The sequence below is a fragment of the Bacillus rossius genome, chromosome 6, assembly GCF_032445375.1.
Source record: "Bacillus rossius redtenbacheri isolate Brsri chromosome 6, Brsri_v3, whole genome shotgun sequence".
Lineage (NCBI taxonomy): Eukaryota > Metazoa > Arthropoda > Insecta > Phasmatodea > Bacillidae > Bacillus > Bacillus rossius.
Window position 1 is genome coordinate 9,688,010 of NC_086334.1, and position 22,946 is coordinate 9,710,955.

General features: G+C 40.2%; 1 protein-coding gene across 2 annotated transcripts in view; it reads left to right on the top strand.

Moving 5' to 3' along the window:
• The window catches only part of LOC134532586 (ATP-binding cassette sub-family C member Sur), a 34,690-nt gene extending 17,672 nt beyond the window's left edge, over nucleotides 1-17,018 (top strand). Inside the window, exons 17-26 of one of the 2 annotated variants that reach the window (XM_063369138.1) lie at nucleotides 441-661; nucleotides 2,689-2,910; nucleotides 3,579-3,736; nucleotides 5,906-6,101; nucleotides 10,187-10,424; nucleotides 11,689-11,816; nucleotides 12,248-12,435; nucleotides 12,512-12,615; nucleotides 13,058-13,254; nucleotides 16,004-17,018. In XM_063369138.1, the coding sequence (XP_063225208.1) occupies nucleotides 441-661; nucleotides 2,689-2,910; nucleotides 3,579-3,736; nucleotides 5,906-6,101; nucleotides 10,187-10,424; nucleotides 11,689-11,816; nucleotides 12,248-12,435; nucleotides 12,512-12,615; nucleotides 13,058-13,254; nucleotides 16,004-16,156 (1,805 nt within the window). In that variant the 3' untranslated portion in view covers nucleotides 16,157-17,018. Of the gene's footprint in view, nucleotides 1-440; nucleotides 662-2,688; nucleotides 2,911-3,578; nucleotides 3,737-5,905; nucleotides 6,102-10,186; nucleotides 10,425-11,688; nucleotides 12,436-12,511; nucleotides 12,616-13,057; nucleotides 13,255-16,003 lie in introns of those variants that run through there. The other variant, XM_063369139.1, reaches the window with a different exon arrangement.
• The last annotated feature ends 5,928 nt before the right edge of the window (nucleotides 17,019-22,946 follow it).

A 22,946-nucleotide genomic window follows, 5' to 3' on the forward strand; every position in this document is an offset into this window, starting at 1 on the left:
TTCTATTTATCTTTGGTTTTCGTTTCCCATGTGTTTATCTTGTCTGATTAAATATTCCATTTTTAGGTATGCTATGCATGAATTCACATTTCATTCTATTCACATACACCTTTACTAATCTCACCAAGTAGGAATTTCTGAGTCTTCCATAGTTTCTTTTAGGACGGTTGTTTCCTTGGCCAGCGAATTAACTTGAATAGTAATTTTTCTTCAATTATCAGAAACAGAAATGGCACGTCAAGTCTAGGCTTCAGACATGGCAAGACCACATCTAGTTAAGTGCTTGTTTTGTTATTCATACAACAAAATTAACTTTTTTTTAAGTACAGCAGAGTATTGATTATCCGAATACTGATCAAACGACACTCTCATTCCTGAATTGTTTTGGATAATGGTTGCTCCACTGCGGTGAAGGTGATTGCTGAGCTGTCCCGTTACAGATGAGGAAGCGTTCGACCTGAGCGATGGGCGGTTGATGTCCGAGGAGGAGCGGGAGTACGGGAAGATCTCGAAGCTGATCTACTTGGAGTACCTGTGTGCGTGTGGCGTGGTGGCAGGCATGATCTACCTCGTGTCGGCTGTGGTGTGGCAGGGACTGCGTGTCTACACCGACTACTGGCTCAGCCAGTGGACGCAAGCCGGCAGCGTGGTTGGCGCACAGGTGAGTCTCGTCCTCTGGCTCGCAATCTCCTCTCCTCTTGGGGATGGTTGTTGACAACTCTTCCAAGTGAGGGCGAAATAACACGATCCTCTCATCTCAAAATTGTTTGTTAACACAAGTAGTAACTAAAGGCATTTTATTAACTTAAGCGTTTATGAAGCATTAAAATTCCAGAAAAAAATGCTAGTCTTAATTAACTTTTTTTCTGGAATAGCATTGCACTTTTATCTGTTCCCAGGTCTTCAAAAAATTTAGCAGAATAATGAATATAACATTATACCATCAAACAATGGTGCATAATGTTTCGTCTTTTTTGCTGTCTTTTAGTTGTACAATACCTCTTTTTCTTTGTTGTACTCCTCTGGTAACCCTAAGTTTTATGTCATGGCTTAAGAAATACATGTGTTAAATTTTTTGTTACAGAAACCATTTGTTTTATCAATTCTACCTCTGGCTTCCTCCAGGTTAAAAACTGAAATTGTTACAGATTATTATGTGTAGTTTAAAGTTACTCTTCTTTAGATTAATTATTACTTTTTTTTCAAGCTAACATTTCATCATAACGTGCAGTGGAGTTCTTGTTAAGATGATAAGACCTACAGGTGTAAATAATAGTTAATACCAAAGTCCTAAATTTTTATACTTATTACATACATCTTTTAGTTAGAAGTGTTATTGTGTTTTTGTAATAAATATTAAATACCGTATTTACTCGCATATAGGTCGCGGCAATTTTACCACATTTGATGGGGAAAAAATGAAGTGCGACCTATATGTGAAGAAAAATATTTTTTTTAATTTTTGAGGATTTTTTTTTTGCAATATTTTGCTTTAAAATGCGAAAAAGAAGTTTATATAGGTATAGGCAAATTTATTTACAACGTACACATACAGCGAAACCCCTTATTTACTTTACCGTTATTTACGTTTTCCCGTTATTTGCACTATATTCTTCAGGTCCCGTTTAGTTCCCATTTAGTCCAATACAATACTTTCACGCAAATTACGACTCAAAAATCGAATCCATCCCGCTATTTACGTCACGTAACAACCATAAACAACCAGAAAATACCGTGGGTACTTTAAGAGTAGATAAGATTAGCTAGTAGGCCTAAAAACATCTTGAAAAACGTAACGTTATTAGTCGGCAATGAACATTTTAAATCGCAAAATATACATATTTTATAACATGAAAAGTTGCTTTTATTTCTAAACATGTAATAATTTCAGCCTAGGCGTGTAAAAGTCCAAGTAATAATAGCAGGAGACAATCTAAAATGCACGAGGTAAAAACGTAAACTCACGAATGTATAAATGTGACTGCTTATAAGTTCTGATACTGTATTTATGTCACAACTTAGCCGAAATACTGGTACGAGACATAAACTTCACAAGATAAAATGAGCGGAGTCTTGGTATATGTTTTATACGTATTTTATAATTTCGGAAGTATTGTACAGTTGACAATTATTTTTTAAAATAATTTATTTCTGGGGATCTTAATTAATTAATTATTGGTATCAAGACATCAAGATGGACGTAAACTTGAACATGTCACGGCAGCGAGAAAACTGGTGCGTATACCAATAAACTGGTATTAGAACTGGACAAAATTGGTACACGGGAGGTGGAGCTTATATTTTTTCCGCTAAGCTCGCATCTATTGGCTGGCTGCTGATGCAGGGTCACGAGTCTGGGTGGAGCGTTGAGTGAGTTATACTGCGCATGCGCAGCTTAGTGAACAAAGAGAGCCAGCAGGTGCATCGTAACAGCAGCTGGCCAGCTGATCGAGTACAATGACCTTTCTCCGCGCACAGCGCACGGCGCGGTAATGAATTACCGGTGCGACCTATATGGGGGGAATCTTAAAAAATTATGGGTGCGACCTATCTGCGATGGCGACTTATATGCGAGTAAATACGGTAGTACATATTTTACCCAATAAATTCATCACCAAGTAAGCAATATGTACTGTAGTGATTTAGCATTATGTGGATGAGAGTAACATGAAATGTGTTTTGTTACAGATAAAGTACTACCTAATGGTATATGCTGCTCTATCAGTTGCATCAATCTTACTCTCATTATCCTCCAATGCCATTGGTCAGTACGCGGGCGCTCAGGCGAGAAGGACACTCCACGACAAGATGCTGTGCAACATCCTGTATTGCCCAATGAGGTTCTTTGAATCAACACCTGTTGGAAGAGTAATAAACAGGTTCTCGACTGACATGGGTGTCATTGACAAGGTACAGCCGGCCTGCTTGATATATGTATTATGTACTTATTTGCCTTGTTGTTGCTTGGATGTACTTAATTGGTTAAAGAGTAAATTTTTAAAAATGGCTATTTAGATGGATATTTTGTGTATCTCTTCATATCAGTGTTCAGTTTAATTAAACGTTGAGAATTGAGAACATCATATCTGTTATACGGTATTAAATACAGTAGAATCCTTGTAAGAAAAAGAAATCTCACTTAAGTAAATTTCCTGCATAAAAAATTAGAAAATTTAGCACTTGTCCTATTAATACATACAATTTTACCCTTTTAATAAGTTTTAAATATCTAAGTATCTGTAAAAACTCTTTGCAAATACTTTCTGTAAATAATACTTTACCCTGATAATGCAGGAAAACAAGAGTTGTTTGATATAAAGTGGCATTTAGTCTAAAATAGAGAGATGCTTTGTTAGGTAATGCATTATCATTTGTAAGGTTACCTTGTCGTGCATATCCGAGATCTGTCTCTTTAAAGTACTTCCTATCCCAAGGCTGTAGAAGCTACCTAACGTGTTCTCGACCCAGACTCGACACCGACATGTGGAACAACTACTGCCACCTCCGAGTGCTGCTCGCGGGCTAGTGCTGATGGCTCGTGGTCCAGACGTGCGCTGAGAGCGTGGCTGCTGTTCCAGAAACTTGCCACATCCATCCAGCGTCTGCTGCAGTTCCTGCTGCTGTGCTTCTCCGCCATCTTCGTGAATGCGGTGGTGACGCTCTGGTTCCTGCTCTTGGCCGTGCTCATCTGCGTGGTGTACTACCTGGTGCAGCACTTCTACCGGTGCTCCTCCAGGTACGCTCCGCTCTGCGCCGTGCAGCTGGCCCGAGGCGTTCATCACGAGTGAGCGGAATTACTTGCCAGTGTTATAGATGCACGAGCAGAATGGCCATTTGAGTGGATATTCTCTGTCATGTAGGACGTGCAGTGTAGAGAAGGTGGTAAGCCTGTGAGTTGAAGCTGGAGCAAGATGGCAGCGTGTGAGATCTTCGGGAGTGTGTGTTGTGATTGGGACTTTTAGGACTAGATGTTACAGAAAGGGGAAGCAATACAGCGGGCTGGAAGCTGTGTTGTGAGGACACAACATTTTCTGATGTGCAGAAACTAAATTATTTTTTGGTAATATCCCAGTAATAACAATGGCAGTAAACCCAGTAATGGAATCAAGGCAGTGGCGGACCTAGACTGTGCGGGGCCCTGGACAATTTATTTCAGCGGGGCCCTTGTATCTCGCAGAGAGGGGGGGGGGGGGGGTATCTTATCAGACTGGAGTATGGAATACCACTGGGAAAGGGGGATTTGTGGTCACTCTCCCGGAAAGTTAGAAAATTAAACTTTTGAGCCTACATTGAACCTAAATTTCGACGATGGTAAGACCTTTTCTTTCGTGGAAATTGTAATTGGGTTAGTTTTATTAATGCATACAATTTAATTCTGGTGAAAACTGGTCATTTTATAAGTTCATAAAAGCTGTGAATATTTAAAAGTGAAATCATAAAAAAAAAAAAAAATCAAAAACAAAAAAACAATAATATTTCCTTTTTTTTTTCATTTATATTCCTACAGACAATATTTTTTCACATAAAATAAAATTATACAAAGAAGAAAAATAAAAATACGAAAATAAATTTGAATTGTTTTTGTACAAATACTCAAATATAGGCCACATGTAAATGTGGGTTAATTTAAATAGCTGTTTAGGCTATTATGTAAATTAGTCGTAAAATTAATTTGGTACAAAAATCACATGGGTGAATTTTTTTCCCTCACTTATGAAAATAAATGGTTTTAAGGAGAATAAAAACCCAACAACAATATTTCAAGGCAAAATATTACAGTTCAACTGTTCCTTATCTCCAGTAATTTTTGAGTCTTTAAATATTTTGTTAAAGAATTGCTTAATTTTTTTTTCAAGTTCTTTGCGTTTTTCAATTTTTTTCCGTTTGGAACTGCCAGAATCATATTTCCTACCAAAGTCACGATCACGAGAGGTCATTGTAAATTAATCTGACTGAAACTAACAAATAAAAATTTCAACCTTGATTATGAAACTGTCTAATAAAAATAAATATCCCTATTAATAAATATCATTGAAAGTAATTACAACAAAATAACGGGACGAACGAATAGAGATTAAAAGTGTGCACTGCACGATACATGACTTAATATTTCCACTGATCTGGCTACACTGCAGTAACAACATCGGTCTGTAACGCGAACGTTCACACCCCCTCCACTTTTGAATATTGTAAAAGGGAAGGGAAGGCTAATTATCAGTCGCTGACTAAAGTTACGTAAATTTAGAAGGTTGAGAGTAAGTTTAGGGTTTACATAGCGACCTATACTTTCAATTCCTTTGATAACTGGCAGAAGTAATATAAACATAAAACAAAAAAAGCACAACTGTATGTACTTTTCACCGCCCTTCCCCAGAGATATATCAGAGGAAAACGACACTCAGAGCAAAGACTTGTTGTCGCCGTATCTGTGATAACTGTAACCTGAAGCAAACACTAATCAGCATCGCCAGCTGGCAAGTGTCAGGTAATGTGAGCCACATATTGCCAACCCGATTATCTGACACTCGTCCCCTGCATGTTGCGGGTGATACATATAAAAGAGGTTCTAATAAACATTAGGGGTGTACACCTTACATGACAGGTGCTAGGGTGAGGGCAGACGCGGGGCCCCACTAGGCGCGGGGCCCTGGGCGATTGCCCGGGTCGCCCGGGTCGCCCGGCTCTGGATCCGCCCCTGAATCAAGGAGTCTAGCCATCTCTGGTTGTTGTGAATGCTTTGGTTGTGTGAAAAAATTAATTTTTCAGCCTCTTTTGCTCTTGCAAGTTTTAAGCATAAAACAAAAAGTTTGTAAAAAAATATTTTTGCTCTCGCCAACTTTGCCTTTAGTGTTTAAACACACTTTGTTGCCTTGTGGGATCTGATCCCGGAGCTTGTAACTTGCAGGGAGCTGCAGAGACTGGACAGCATCACCAGATCCCCCATCTTCTCGCACTTCTCGGAGACGCTGACGGGGCTCACCACGATACGAGCGTTCGGTCACCAGCAGCGCTTCATGGACCTGCTGCTCGGCAAGATGGACGTCCACACCAACGCGTTCCTCATCATGAACACAGCCAACCGGTGGCTAGGCATTGCGCTGGTGAGACCCTACTCTGTCTTGCCATGGAGTATTTCATACCAGCCATCTGTCATCCCACCATATAAACATTACATTGTGTTGCAGCTTATTCTCATTAACAGAGGAGAGGATGAGATCATAAAGGTTGAACACATTAAGACAAAAAGGAAGCTACCTCATTAGCCCAGGAAACAAAGGTTTCAACCTGTGAAAAATTTGTCCAAAGCTGAATTTTTGCACAGTGGTAGAGTCGACTATACTTAATAACATACCGAAAGTTTACCGCTGTAGACCTTGTGCGTATCACTGAAAATTTGCAGTTAAGTCCTAGATGACAGCGACTTGCAGCAGTTCATTAAAATGCTTTCCATTTACACAGTTTTTACCGTAGACTCTTGATAGCTATATGAAAATAATCTTAAAGCACTACTACTCACATTTATAACTAATAAAGTTCTAAGTGTTAATATTAAAGGTAAGAAAAAAAATGTTTAATTAATGAAATATAAGTTTTTTACATCAGTCAAGGCAATAAAAAGACAATTCATTTAAAAATAAAGGGTCTTACGCAAATATTTCTTTAACAAAAGTTGTTGTATAGTTCTTAAGCTTTACAGGGACACATCTCTCAAAAGTCTAGCTTAATTTATAGGATCACTAGAGACTCCCGAGCTTATCAATGTCGTCTACGCACTGCGACAGAGCCACAGCCGCAAGCGCTGTGGCCACTCTCACTCCCACGAAATCGAAGATTTTTAATCTTTGTAAAATTTGCTCCTAGCTGAAATTTAAAACAGTGGTAACATTCAAGTTTTCTAGCAACATTTGAAATTTTTACCTCCGCAAACCTTGCGCGGAACACCGAAAACGAGAATTTAAGTCCTAAATAATACTTTATTGACCACTCAACAATATGGAACTATAACGTAATTACTATAGTATACTTGAGAATAGCAAACCAAAACTTACTCTAAACATTATTCTCAATGATTAAATTTAAAAATCTTTCACTACGTTTGACTAAATATGCTATTTATTCAATAATATTAGAAGAGAGGTGTTATGAAAAAAAAGGCACAAATAGAAATACGTATTACAAAAACACAAAGAGCCCGATTTGAAAACATTAAATAAAAGCAGTTGCAAAGTTCTTAAACTTTAAATTAATTTATTTGTTGAGAGCCTTGGTACAATGTGTCTGACCGCTAAAGCGATCCGAGCCGCGTAGTGTATACTACTGTGAGGTTGTCGAAGTAGGCTCAGGTCGGGATGAATTTCGCTGTAAAGAAACAAAGGTTTTTAATACATGAAAAATTATCCCAAAGCCGAAATTTTGTATAGTGATAGAATCAACATTTCTTAGTAACACGTCAAAAGTTTACTGCCATAAACCTTGTGTGTCACACCAAAAACGAGCAGTTAAGTCCAAAATGACAATTTTTTGCAATGATCCACAATAATGGATATTGCAAATGCAGTTTATGGAGTAGACTGACAGTATGGAACCCAAAATAATATAGAAACATTGCCCTATCTGAGGATAGTAATAAAAGGTACAGAGTTTAAACATCTTTCTATAAAATAGACTATTTAAATCATTAAAGTTAACAAATTCACTTTCATTCAATTTTAAGGAAATATAAATACATTTTACATAAACTTAAAGAGCCCAACATGGAAATCGCTTAAGTAAACGTTGTTGTATATTTATTCATCTTTAAATTGGTATATTTTTTAAGTGTCTAATACAATTAGTCTGACCGCTGAAGCTATCCGAGCCGTGTAGTGTATACTACTGCGAGGTTGCCGAAGTCGGCTTGGGGTCGGGACAAATTTCGCTGTTAAGATACATGGAAAATTATCCCAAAGCAGAAACTTTGTACTGTTGGAGAATGAACGTTTCTTAGTAACATGTCAAAAGTTTACCGATGTGACCCTTGTGATCACACCAATAACGAGCAGTTAAGTCCTAAATGATAATTTCCCTAACAATCCAAAAAATTGTGTTTCGTAAATAATTTAATAACTCCATAAATACTTTTTTTAAGTAGGCTCTCAGTATACAGTAAACTTGGTTTGTCCTCAAACGCCATACAGCTACGGTAATAGGAATATGAAATCACTACAGACAAGATTTTGTTCCGTTTACTATGGTGAAACCAGAGCTAACCGAGAAATGACCAAACGTCCCGGAAAGTTGTGATATTTGACGATATTGCGCGAGTAGTACACCCGTACGTGACTACAGAGAATGGATAATTTCCTTAACCGTTAGGATTTCTGGTACGAACACCCTCTCACAGGTAGGGTCATAAAATACGGTCAAACTCTTGCAAAAACATCCACCACCGCTCTTTGCCACTAGCAATCCAACAACGTCAGCTAGAAAAAACTGAATATGTAATGCTACCTATACATTTTACAACACAACTTGTGTTTTATTTATTTTCTGGAAAAAAAACCCTATTATTATAGGAATTATGTTGTAAAAGTGATAAAAAAAACTCAGAGTACATTTACGATGTATCGTTTTATTCAATTTTTATGTAGTAAACTGATTTTAAAGAAGTAAATATATAATTTTTAATTTTGTCGAATACAGGCTACATTAAAATTTTGCATTGTTCTGATCGAAAATAAAACGATGTATCAGAAATAAAAAAAAATTTGTTGCTAAAAAAATAATTTTTAATAATGAAATTGTTGTAACAGAATTAATCCATGCAGATATAAAACCAGAGGTCCTCTAGAGTTTTTCATTTACAAGTTCCAAGCAGAAATTGTTTATTGTTAATTTTATTGTATCAAAAAACATTCATATAAGAAAAAAATGCATATCTCATTACATGTAACATAAATACACCCTCTCATATGAATTAGCTATGTTTAAAGTAATCCCTAAATAAGACCAAGTTGAATGAGTGTCGCAGTACGCAGTGTGTCGCAATGCCGCGCCGGAACGGTGGTGGCCGTGAGAGGTCAGTACGGCCGCAGTACACTGCAACGCTCGGGCCGCTTTAATGAGCCAACTAATTACGTTAGACTCTTTATAAATATACTGTCTTAAAGCTAAAGGTATAACCAAAAACATTTATTTGGACATTTTTCGCATTGGACTCTTCAAATTGGTGTAAATTTTTATCTGGGTGGCAAAGATAAAAAAAAATGTCCTTAATTAATTGCTTAATATCATATCTTTAATATTAAAAATTTATGTTTTTTACAACATTAATGGCTGTATTAGAGTCTCAAGATTATTTTGGTAGTTTTATGGACAGTCTAAATTAAAAACTGTACAAATGGGTAGCATTTGAATGGACTGATGTAAGTCGCTGTCATCTAGGACTTAAATGCAAATTTTCGGTGATACGCACAAGGTCTACAGCGGTAAACTTTCGGTATGTTATTAAGCATAGTCAAATCTACAACTGTGCAAAAATTCAGCTTTGGACAAATTTTTCACAGGTTTGTGCCTTTTTAAGTCTTGATTTCCTGGACTACATGCCCAGTCTTTTGTATCCCAAGCTCCGTACAAGTTGTTGTCTGTTGACCTGATACTGCAGTTTGTAAGAGTTTCCGACAAAAAATGTGTCACCACCACTTGCGAATGGTACATTTTTTTCTATGGCCATGTATGGTGATGCAAGATAAACTTTTTTTTTTCTGCTGCATAAACCTTAAAATAGTATCTTAATGTAAAATTTTTGCTTCCGTTTGGAGAAAAAAAACTGCCAAATAGTTAAATTTACCTTTCAACCTAAACCTAATTTTATGTGCTTCAACACACACATTCGTAAACTGTGAGAAATTTAACTGTGTAAATTAATAAAAGATAGTACTTCATTTACTAAATGAACATAAAAAGATTGAATGCAAATGCACTAGTGGGTATTAGCTTTTATTTTGATTTCTCTTTCACCAATGCAGATATAGCTTCTGGGACGTGGGTTCTATGCTCCACCGGACATTGCTCAGTAGTGCACGTGAACGGTATTTCACCTCTTGAGACGGGGCGTGCACAATCAGAGCAATGTGCCGTGTGGAACACTGTCCGGACTCCCCGTCGGTCCAGTGCAGCAGGGCTGGAGCTGACCTTTCGCTTGCAGGACTACCTCGGCGCCGCCATAGTGTTTGTGGCGGTGCTGACGGCGCTGGTGACTGCGACCGTGTACCCGGGGCTGGTGACGCCCGCCCTAGTGGGCCTCGCCGTCAACTACACGCTGCTCATCCCCATCTACCTCAACTGGGTGGTCAAGTTCCTGGCCGACATGGAGATGTACATGGGCGCCGTCGAGCGGGTGCGACAGTACGCCAAGACGCCCGTCGAGGACTACCGGCGGGCAGGTAGCTGCCTCTCAGGTCCTGGCCACCTGCTCGAGTCCTTCTGTGTGGGAGCAAGCGGACATCTCCTTACCGCTGAACATTTCCCGACAGTCTTCGTTGTTCCTTTTTGTCCATTCGCTCATTACAGTGATAGTCAGTCAAACTTTCTTGTGTGACAAAATAGAGTCAGATATTAATAGCTAATAACCATGAGACTAAAAATGGGACAACAATGGTTGAGTCCACAACGGATAGATCATGTCTGTACGTGTTTGTCACGCAGTATTTATTTTGCCTGTGAGGTCATCGTACCAGTGTAGGTGCATGCACATAATTGAAAATCTAATTACATATTAATACGAAAATCTTGTTATGATTTTATCTCGATGTTGTCACAAAAAATCTGTGGCTCGGACCCTAGTTTTGTGAGAAATTTTAGTCCCCGTAAGATTAAAAAATATTAATTTATGTGCTAGCTTGCTGATTAAACAGGGTTTCATACATGTAAGTATATGCATTACATACCGTATTTACTCGTGTATAGCGCGCCCTCGTGTATAGCGCGCACCACAATTTTTGCAACTAATTCCAAAGAAAAAAAAATTGAAATTTTTTTTTTCCCATAAATAAATTTTACTAACATTTTGTGGTACCTGATTATTTAAATTGATGTGTGGTGATGCGTCAGGAAAATACATAAACTCTGCTGTGTAAACGGAAGATAATGAAGCGCTATATCGTCACAACTGGTACATGGAAGGAAGGAAGGGAGGGAGGCGTGCTGCGCTACGTTGCTAAGCTGGCGCGGAGAACTAGATGACTCACGGGTCGCTGCTGGGACGAGGAATGGAGGAAGCGAAGAAGTGGGGGGGGGGGGGGGGGGGGAAACTGGTGACAACATTCTCTCTCTCTCTTTTTACTAGCTTCTGAGCTGACTTTCTGTAAAGGGGGAGGTCTAAAAATAAACAAGAGACCATGATGTGCGAGCTTGCGCGCGCGTGTGCGTGTGTGTGTGTGTGTGTGTGAAACAGAGGCCTTGTTGCTTGTGCGTATGTGTGGGGGCTGGCCGGAAACGTCACCCGTCACCCGGCAGTCCACTCCTCCCCGTCTCCCCCCATCAAACTTTTTTTTTTCCGTGTATAGCGCGCATCCTTATTTTTTTCCTTTACTTGAGGGGAAAAAAGGGCGCGCTATACACAAGTATATACGGTATTGTTACAGAAACTGTAGTTTTTGAACATTGTACATAAATGTAGATTGAATCATTGATTTCTAAATGTTTCAGGGACCACTGTACCTTCGTCATGGCCCGAGAAAGGCGACATTCTGTTCGAAAATGTCTCTCTGCGCTACGACAAGAACAGAGACCCGGTCATCACGAACTTGAATCTTCACATCCCAGCAGGTCAGAAGGTGAGCGTGTGTTTAAGTTCTTGTGAGATGGATTCGGTCCCCACCGGCTCGGTCTCTGTGTGTTGTTCATGACGTTACTGAGGCTGAAGTCTCGAGTCTGCATAGGTCGTGCCGGGCCAGGACTGGGGCACCGGGATGGGGGAGTGGCTTGTGGCGAGGTCTCATGTTGCCTCCTGGAGCAGGTCCGTGGCTGAACGATCACAGTCTCTCTATCAGGTGACCATATTGCACTCATATTTGAAAGCTGCCTGCACCTCTTGATGAACCTGTAGAAGATACCTAAATTAGTAGACCGACAGCAGGCCACAAGTTCATAAAAGCCAAATGTAACCACTGATGTCTGATGTGCTAACAACAGTGTCACAATCCTGAGCTGTGCAGACCAGTGTTGCTCCGGAGTAAAACGAGATCACGTGGCGTGTGTTGCGCAGGTGGGCATATGTGGTCGCACGGGCTGCGGCAAGTCCTCGCTCGTCATGTCGCTGTTCAACATGGTGGAAGTGTTCGAGGGGACCATCAGGATCGACGGGGTGGACATCTGCAAGGTCCCCCTGCAACTGCTGCGGTCGCGGCTGTCCATCATCCCCCAGGACGTCATCATGTTCAGCGGCACCATCAGGTGACGCCCCGCCCTCCAGAGCCGACCCCTGCTCCGCCCGCTCGCGTCGCCTCTCTGACGTCCGGCTCTGTTTCAGGGACAACCTGGACCCCAACCACCAGTACCCGGACCACGAGCTGTGGCGGAGCCTGGAGCTGTCGCAGCTGGCGGACGTGGTTCGCTGCTACCCCGGCGGCCTGGGTGAGCGCACGCACTGCCCGATGTCCAGTTCACCTGTCTTTATGGTTTATTGAAGTTTCACCAAAGATTGTTGCCACAGTCTAAGCGTATTTACAGTCCAGGGGCACAACAACAGGGAGGGGGGGGGGGGCAAGGGTATTTTGCCCCCCCTCTGAAACCTTGAATTGGGGGCAAACGGGGGCAAAGAAAGTGCTGTGTAATCAATTTTTAGATAATAAAACTGCTTAAAAAGCACCATTTTCCACCTTGAAATACAAATTTTCCCGGGGGAGGACGCCCAGACCCCCCGTTTCAATAGGTGGGATCGATGATTCTTTATAAAAAGGTATATTGCCCCCCCTTTGGAAATTTAGTTGTTGCGCCCCTGATTTTCACAGATGTTAATAAACAGTGCAGCTTTGTGCGCGAGGCCCGAGTGAGGAGAGGAAGTGGTCTGTTGCAGACGGAGAGGTGCGGGAGGGAGGGGAGAACCTGAGCGTGGGCGAGCGGCAACTGTTCTGCCTCGCCCGAGCCATCCTGCACCGTGCCGCATGCCTCGTCATGGATGAGGCGACCTCGTCCGTGGACCCGGGCACGGAGAGAGCCCTCATGGCCGCCGCGGCCAAGGCCTTCTCCACGCGCACCGTCATCAACATCGCGGTGCGTGGCCTCCCGGAGCCTTCCGTCTTCTTCTTCGCCTGGGTCTTGCAATGGGGAAGATTTATTTAACGTAATATCATGTACATAAATCATTCCTGTATTATGCAGGTTGTCATAGAAAATACTCAGGAATAGGAAACAAATATGAATACATACACACACTGAGAACAAGCCAATATCAGTTGATGTTACATACTTAGACAGTAGGCTTACAGAGAATTATTTTGAAAGAAATTAGTTGGAAAATATTACAGCACAGACAAACACAATACATTGAGAGCTGCTCAAAGAACAATAAATAAAAAAAACAACTGCAGACAACACACATATTCAACATAGGTACCTTCGTTATTCTAAGCCATTGTTCTGGAGTGTACTGTCTGCCATACTCCCATGCATTTAATATATACTTTTAAGTTAGTGACTTCGAACCTATTCTTAGTTTTATATCAATTGGGCATTTTATTTTAACTGAAATGAAATTATTTTTGAAATGTTTGGAAATGGTTGAAAAACGGTTTGGTTACTTTGCTATCGCATGTGAGATTGTTTTGTTTTAAGTATGGACGGATAGTTCACCCAGGGGCCACCACGTGGGTTCTTGGTCATTTGGACCCAGCTACTCCCTCTCAGGGCGTTGATGTTGTTCATGTGCGAAACTCATACCTTCAATTATGATTAACCACGCCAAAATATGTCCACTCTGAGCGGTAGGCACGCTATGTGAAGACAGACAACTAAGTACGTTTTTGGAGATGGCCCATACACCTCAGTCTGCATGTCCATGTAAAAGAAACAATCACTTCCAATCATGCTTATATTCACGTTACTCACTCTTACAATCCTCTACATCACCAAACACTGTTAATCGAAGCTGCTGGCACGAATCAGTATCAGGTCCAGGGCACAACGTGTGCTGGACTTAAGTTAGAGTTCATATGACATAATATTTAGCCAGCAAATTAAATAATGACTAGGCAATAGTCTTCGGCCTGAGGTAAACCCTGAAGTTAAAAGAAAACGGTTTATATGAATTAAAGTAACTGTTGGACGTTAATCAGAGAAAAGCAAATTTGAAGACTGGATTCAAGGAAGCTCCTTACTTCGGGCAACGCAGCGACTGACTGCTCATCCCAGCCCGTCGTATGGGCAGGCCACTGTCTCACATCCAGCGGCGGCCGTTACGTACTTTTTAAAAGTGTGCCACCGGGAAAAAGAATGAACACATCCAATCCCTTATTTAAATCAGCCTATTCGCTACAGACAAAACTTAATATTTAAATGTGGCCTGCTCAGGGATTATCCGGCATAGCTCGAAGTCGTTCGGTTCACTGAATTTTTATTACGTTGCATTTAAAAGAAAAGTTTGCTTGAAGTGGTAACTCAGTCAACTGAACATACCTAATACACTTCAGACCAAAAAAAAGTTACAATTTATTATGCCGGTATCATTAAGGGAGCGAAGCACTGACGTCACGTTGACTAGCGCTGAGGGAGGGAGTATTCAAACACACTTGAGACACTGTGGCTCTTTGGAAAGGAAGGGGAGCAAGTGAAGCGGTAGGTGATAGTTGATCGATCACATTGGGCTTAGGAGGGGCGTAGCGTCGTCAACTTTATAACAAACACAATACGTGATGCTTCTATTACTGCAATTGACATTGACATTCCAGACCAGAGCACATCTACTTCTGAGACCAAGGAGGAGTTGCTGTTTTTGTAATATTAAACTAAACAGAGAGGTATATTAGTACAGCCTGCATATTTGCAAGGCTTTCTGGGATGGGTTTGGCATTGAAATGTGGAAAATGTTAATTTTGGTTCATATTTTTGATTTTTTTCTCATTTGTATATTTGCTGTAATACATAGTTTGGTTTAATCAATCATATTTCAGAACAAGTTTGGTTTAATCAATCATATTTCAGAACAAGTTTGGTTTAATCAATCATATTTCAGAACAAGTTTGGTTTAATCAATCATATTTCAGAACAAGGCAAACCTAACTGATTGTGTTTTCAAACTTTTCTGTTAATTTATATTTTAATTATAATATAATATAAATATAATTACATTTAGTTCTGGGGAATTTTCCTAAGTTTGACTATCAACATAAATTTACATAGGTTTATGTTGATATACGTTACACAGTAATAGATTTCCTGCGGATTGATAGAACAGTTGGTACAGGGTAGCATAGGTGCTACCCAGCTATGAAATGTGGACACAGTTGTAGATAATAATCATGTTAGTCCAGTGCCAACAATCAACATGCTTCAATAAGCTCCTGTTGTTTTGTAGCACTTTTAAGAGGCATGAAATGAGCATTGCGTTATTTAAAAAAAGGGGTTGTCTGTTAAGTCGGTTTACGGACGATAATTTTACGTGATAACGTCATAAGAAAACATTGATGAAAAATTGCATACTTTTTAATTTTCAAATATTATTTACAGTTTTTTGCAAATTTAATTTAAATAATTTGTTTAAATATAATCGCGAACAATTAGTTAAAAAAGCCCACCTTAACCTGTTTGTATATTATAGAAGAGTTTCTCACACGGTGGTTGGCCGGTTCTTGCACGCTAGGCTCAGGTGGAACGTGACAAATTTTCGTTCGTGCATCCGGCATTCATCGATTTATAAGACGTCACGTCAAAAAAACTCATCCAAGGAAGATAAGATGTATGTTTTATTTGGTTCTGTTTGTGTAAAAATAGTTTTTTCCCTGGCAAGTTGTGTGTTGTGTCTCAGCACCGCTTGCCGACCATCCTGGACTGCGACCGCATCGTGGTGCTGGAGGGGGGCAAGGTGGTGGAGGACGGCACTCCCTCGGACCTGCTGCACCGCCCCCTGAGCGCGCTCACGGCCATGCTGCGCGCGTCCGAGGAGGGCGTGCCCAGGTGACCGGTGTCGCAACGCTGCTGCCTGCAGCCCACGGCGGCATCGCAGCGCTTCACAGCGATCACTGCTTCGCGGGGTGTCTGTCGTTACAATTACCTCAGTTCGCTTACGTTCTACTGAAAGAAATATCTTGCATCGTGAGAGTTTTGTAACATGTTGTTATTTTATTTTGTACAGCAAAATATTTTTTTTTTAATTATATTCTTAGTATTGTAAGATTTTAATATTATAACTCATCATTTAACAGACATGATACAAGAAGAAACATTAATTAATTTTTTTCCTGACATGCCACAATGTCAAAATGCAAATTTAGGATTGAGGGACTTAATAAACTGTCTACATTCTAAATCATACCTCGAAAATGGTTTACTGTAGAGAAAAATTGCTTAGGAGGAAAGTTGTTTGCAGCTTGCAAGGTGAAAACTTAAATTTCCTTCGCACTGGTTTGCATGCGTCAAGACAAATGGTAGTTTACAGCGAGTCGCTTTCTGCCACATGATTTTAATCACAGAGCAAAGTTCGTGTCCGCAGGATTCTCCGACTGTGCGTACGGACACACGAGTAACTGTGCTCCTCAGATCTCAGGTCTGCTGCGCTGTTGGGGGCAAGATGTTATGGTGTGACTTATGATAAATTTCTGCTTAACAAATGTCTGTTAATAGATAAACGTTCTTGTAATAAGCTCTCTGATAAGGATGGCAGCTGTTGTGTGTTTAGTTTTAATTTTTACTGTAATTTATAACTCCTTACTGTAACAATTTTTATACTTTTCTAGTCATGCTAGACTAACAAGCATTTATGTATTTATTAGGATCTATCTGTATAGTTTTGTATTATATAAAAATTACATGCTAAAACTAAAGTAACATTATTATTTTTAAAGGAAATCAGAATTTGATTCCACCTGTAAACAGTTTCATGTTAACCCGAAATTTCTCCCCAAAGTTTCAAAGTTATTCTTATTGTTTCTATTTTACTGAACTCAAGAAAGCCAAATGATTTAATGTATATATTTTTTTATTTACTATCATGACATGATAAACACATGCACTGGGTATTCTGTGTCCGGTGCCTCTGCACTCATGGCCCAGTTACGTGGTTATCTCCTGCAGCGACTCGAACAGAGTTGCCAAGGGAGATTAGATGGGTTTTTATTTTGCGAGAAAAACTTAAACAGTTTTGTGTACAAGACGCTTTTATTGGTTATAACATAACACACGAGAAACATGCAAACTCGATATTTATACGTCGCCGTTTGCTTCAGTAGCAGAAGTCGGTTAACAGCAAATGGCTGACGGTGTCTGTGAACACAAATTACACACTTTTAATTCCATGCAACGAGTACCAACACAGAACAAATAATAACCCTGACAGATACGTTTAGAGATTATGATAGCAATGGGAACAAACAATGTAACTTTTGTATTAAAATATTCTTTAAATTATTTTACTGATACTTACTAAAACTATGTTGCAAAATTAAATTCAAATCATTAACTGGACTTAGACTTATACATTACGCAAAATTACAAGAACTTTATCTTACACACAATTCAGAATATATACTTGACTTAGACTTATACTATTAACCTATGCTGCGAGTTTGGGTCCGCCCTCTATTTATATAACAAACATTTAAATCAGACCCCCTGGTGGCATTTTCGCCTACACTCTATTGAGGTGCGGCCAACTCGTAGTCTTTATTCCTAGTTACGGCTTTCCGGCGTCTCAGTCCGGTCTCTATTAGTTAACTACTCTATTTACAAAGTCAATTCCGGGTAAGTTTGCCAACGCTGCCTATAAACACTCGTTGCCGTATGCGGACGACGTAGATGTCGACCTCCACTCTCGTTGGTCCGACTCGCTCCTTCGCCACTCGCTGAGCGAGTGTCCCTAATCGAAAGTCTGCTCCCCTCACTATTTACCTTCAGGGGGTATTCGCCCACCCCTGAGGACGTCAAATTTGATTAGCAGCTTTCCTCAAAATTACTAACAGAGCGAGTTCCTACTCGCTCCTGGCGAGTTTTTTTTTTGTCGTGGCGTCTGAGGCTAAGTCCGTTTCTTCGTGGTATGCCGTCTGCGGCTAAGTCCCGATCCAGAGTGAAAAAGTTAAAGTTCCACTTACGGCCTTGTTGGAATTCGGCTAAGTCCCACCTCTGCTTCGGACGAAGGTGATAGACTCAGGAGGTGACGGCGCAGCCGCCGCAGGCAGAGTCCGATTGGTGCCTCTGGATGCAGGGTGACTGTCTCTCGTGGCGGAGCAACGATCCCTTCTGCCCCGGGTGCAGATTTTTCTAAGTCGGCAGCGTCGTGGTGCAGCGAAGTCTCGGGCGTCGTGGGCGATGGCGGCAGCGTGACGATTTGTAGTCTTCTTCGGAGCGGTGGTGTAAGCCTAAGCCTCTGGCTACTAGCCAGGCACTTTCTGCTTGCTGCTTGTTAACAAACCCGTATTTATACCCGGCGAGCCCCGAGTGACATCATCAAGAGCCAATCATCACAGACCCGAAGTGACATCATCTAGAGCCAGTTGTTGCTAAGGGCTCGGTCGCATGTGAGCCTCGGGTAGCCTCTGCCTGTGAATCCCGGATTTCCTGGGGCCTAGGATTTATGCAACCTCTTAGACTCCCGTTTATTGCTGTTGTCCTGCCTTTTAGGGAATTCTCGTTAGGTAGGAATTTCCTACCATAACAACGTGGTTCGTGTCCAGTTCGGAATATGACAAGACTTGTGCAGCAGGTGTTCAGTCAGCACGGTCTTGAAGGTAGTTTCAAACATGCTGTTTTTGATAATTTATGTTTTTGTAAAGCTTCTGTAGAATTAACCCTTAAAAATGTATTATATTATTGTTACTAATCCTCACCTTTCAAATGAACAAGAAAACAATGCTGTCAACATTAAAAATAAAGAAGTGTGTAGCATGAAAGCATTCAATAGGACTGGAAACAAATTGGTGCAAAATACAGGAAAATGTAAAAATGGATTATTTTGTAGACACAGTTAATGCATCTTTATGTATTCAACTGTCTGAAATGTTATTATAATATTTGTAAGTATGGAGAGAGGTATAATTATTGATTGATTCTGTTATATGTTCAGTATTAGAATGAGGTTTTCAATACATACCCCATCAAGAATTTACTAAAGGTAAGAGTAATTGTGGAAATGAGTGGAGAAATACTTCAGAGTGTGCCAAGTGAGCTATTACCTACCATTATGCTTTATTCCGAGCGGGCTAGTGATAATTTAAACATCCGAAATCTGTGTGACAAGCCATCTGCACGGGTTGACTGAGTAAATAAGAATATTTCAAAGCTATTGGCCCTACTGTTAGTAAAATTATGAAAATGTGCTATTATTGGAACTGGTATAATGAAATTAATATTTGTGATAAAATTGGCCAGTATCCCATTAATGAAAGTTTGTCTTACAAACTTTTCAACAGGGATTAAATTTATTGTTTAAATACATCCCTTTATTTTTCATTTAATTTATTTTGTTTAGCTAAATGCTAAAGCTACGTACAGAAACTGTATAAATTATAAGTTCATGGGTTGAGAGGAGCAAGTGGGTAAGGAGAAGATTGGAATTAATTATTACCATTTTATGATTTGGTCTTTCAGGATTTCTGGCAGTGATGTGAAAAACAAGCAATAAGTATGATACATTAACAGTACAAGATAATTAAACAGTGAATCCTTTGATTAACTCAGTATCAGTTTTCAAGGGAATGTTAGAATGTGCAAAGCAAAAATAAAAGTTTCCAAAAGTGTGGCTTGAAAACAATAATGGCTTCTAGTGCAAAAAATCTAATTTTTTATATTACTTACAGTTTATGTTTTATCATGTAATTGCATTGTGTTAAGTTTAATGAATTATTTTTTGTTATTTATTTTAGGTTTGCTTTTACAGATTTTTTGTACTTAAGATTTAAAGAGGTTTAGTTATAATTTTGAAAACGAATTTAAATTTATTTTGAGAAAAAGTGTAACTTTACATCAGTGAGTCACTAGCTCCCGGGTGGGCCGCGCTAAAACTCTGCTGAGCATCGCAAGCCCTCGGGTGGGCCGTACGAAGCCACATCTGGAAGCGACACACACTGAGCGAACAGTTGAGTGTTGCGCAAAGGACTCGTGCGTATGCTGTGACGTGGTGCGCATGCTTGCGTGCATGGAGGTTTTTTGACCAGTGGATTGCGACGATGACTGTGACTTGTGTTACAACTGCGGTTGTGTTAAGACAAATGACTTCTTGCTTGTGAGTGTTGAGAGAGACGATGGCCTGTGAGCACAACTGTTCTGCTTTGCGGATTCGAATGAAAACAATTTGGTCGTCGCTATTTATTGCTCACGTATGATGGGCAGTGTGAAGCTTAATATTTTAAGCTTCGCCTTCGGAAGTGCTGACGAACAAACTGTAATACTGTCTTGGCCATTTTATAGTTGGTGTTGGTACATCACATTTTGGGAAAAACCGAGCATTCAGAAGTATTTTTATTTTGGTGTGGAAATCAAACTGAAAAGAAACAAAGGAAATTTTTTGAGGTAATGTTTTATACATGCAAGAAATAAAAAAAAAACAGACTTCTGTTGCAAGCTCATGGTGTGATTAAGCATGCTTAAACAAGTTGAGGCCAAAAAAATTCCACTTACATGTCATTTTAAGACAATATCTTTAATAGAAAGTTATTTATGGTCTTGGTTATTTTTTTTAAATATATATTTTTGAAGTTAACTTTAGGCGTGTTATGAAAAAAATGATAGTGAAATTTTAAGATGCACGCGCATCACTGTAAATCAAAATTAACAGGTTGAAGCTTCCAGCTAAACTGCTCATTATAGGTCTCGAAAAAAAAGCTACCAACAAAATAGAAATATAACCTATATTAGTCGCTCATGTTCGCATGCTCATCGCCTATGATCACTGTTTTCATATTTATAATATTTATCAAATGTTTCTAGTTTCTACATTCATAACACGTGTTTTAGTTTCATACAAGTGCGAAATATATATATACTAATAAATTATATTCAGTAGTGATTTAAATGGAATATTTTAATTAATATTATTTACTATTCGTAAATAGTAAAAAAAATTGTGCCTTTATACTTTTTCAAGTGCTCCAATATAATTGAGGTTAACTATGACGTCGTACCGACCATGGCCTCTAAGCCCGTGCTCCGCACCGCTAGTACCAGATCCCATTTTCGGAGCGCACCCCTAGCCCAGCGGGAACGAGTCAGGCGAGCGCCTCGGGCGTGACCCCAATAGATGTAAAGAAACTTAAGGGCACGAAACCCCAGGGGCTGGAACCACTAAAACAATTAAGGGAAAAGACATCAGGACAAAATTACTAATTCCCAGACATTAAACAAGTGCGTCGTAGCCACTCCGTGCGAGCACCGCACGCACGGAGCAGACAACATACCTCATTAACATTCACCACGGCCACTAGCCTTAATTAAAGTGCCCGTGACAATGATCAAGTCGGATTAGGAGAAATCCCACTAATACTGTTCACAGGGAAACAATAATATTGTTTCCCTGTGAACAGTATTAGTGGGATTTCTCCTAATCCGACTTGATCATGTCACGGGCACTTTATTATGTTAATAAATTTACAGTCACCAACTTGATGCCACAATTCAAATAATTAAATGCTCTAAAACAATTGTTAAGCCTTAAGCACCCAATTACCAGGTGCTACCTTTAATTGGGCACCTAGAACGTGTTTTTAGCTTATAATAGAGCAAATTAAGTTAATGTAAGTTTTTGGCGCCGACTCACAAAGGAGGTGAAACTTTCTCTCCCTTGCGAGGCGGCCATGTTTGGCAGTCTCCAACCACTCCGCGCCAGATCAAGACGTGTGTCCGTGAGCAGCCTTTCACTTTGTTTCACCGATCGTTGATTCTGTAGTCATCTTAATATCTCAACCTTTACTTTCAATTTATAGCTGCTCACGTTGACTCGGCGTGTATTTTGCGGGCGCAGGCTTATCCCGTCCGCCTTCGTTAGTGGTTCCGTACCGCGTCGCGGACCATGCCACGTACGGCACTGGCCGACTCCAGCCAACACGCTTTCGATAAACCACCGCGCATACGCCTGCCGGCTGCAACCACAAGTAAGTGTAAGGTGTAATTTAAGGTCACGCTCACTGAGCCACCCTAAGACAGTTAACTCTCGGTACTGGCCATCTCCAGAACACTCGTAACCGCACTCCGCGAGACTGCAGCTGAGACTGTGTTGTGTTTTGTTCTGTAATCAGCGTATATTCATGTAACTGTACACAGGGCCGGTGCAAGGTAAATTGGCGCCCTAGGTGAAAAACCTTAACGCCCCCCCCCCCCCCCCCAAACCCGGGCCGGACAACCCCCCAAAAAGTTTTCCTTTCCTCAAAATACATCACGTAAGCCTAAGATTTTGTCAGCAATCAAATGTAAGCAGGCTTGTGTTTTTTTCTTTAATTTTTTACTTATTACAAATCATAAGCAGGTCACCGTGGACTTTAAATAATTACTTATATCAATATAAACATTCCAAACTGTTACAAAAATCCATTTTCATTTAGTTTCAATAATCGTTAAACATATTATATCAGCTGTTATGTGTCGTGCTGCGACGCCCCCAGCTACTTGGCGTCCTAGGCGGTTGCCTAGTTCGCCTATATGGACGCGCCGGCCCTGACTGTACAACGGCTCAGACGCCACTTAGCGCATTCACATAATGTTTGTAGTGGTTCTGCCACCACGTAGAGTACGCATAGGGAGTACCGAGTACTCATGCGTACCACCGG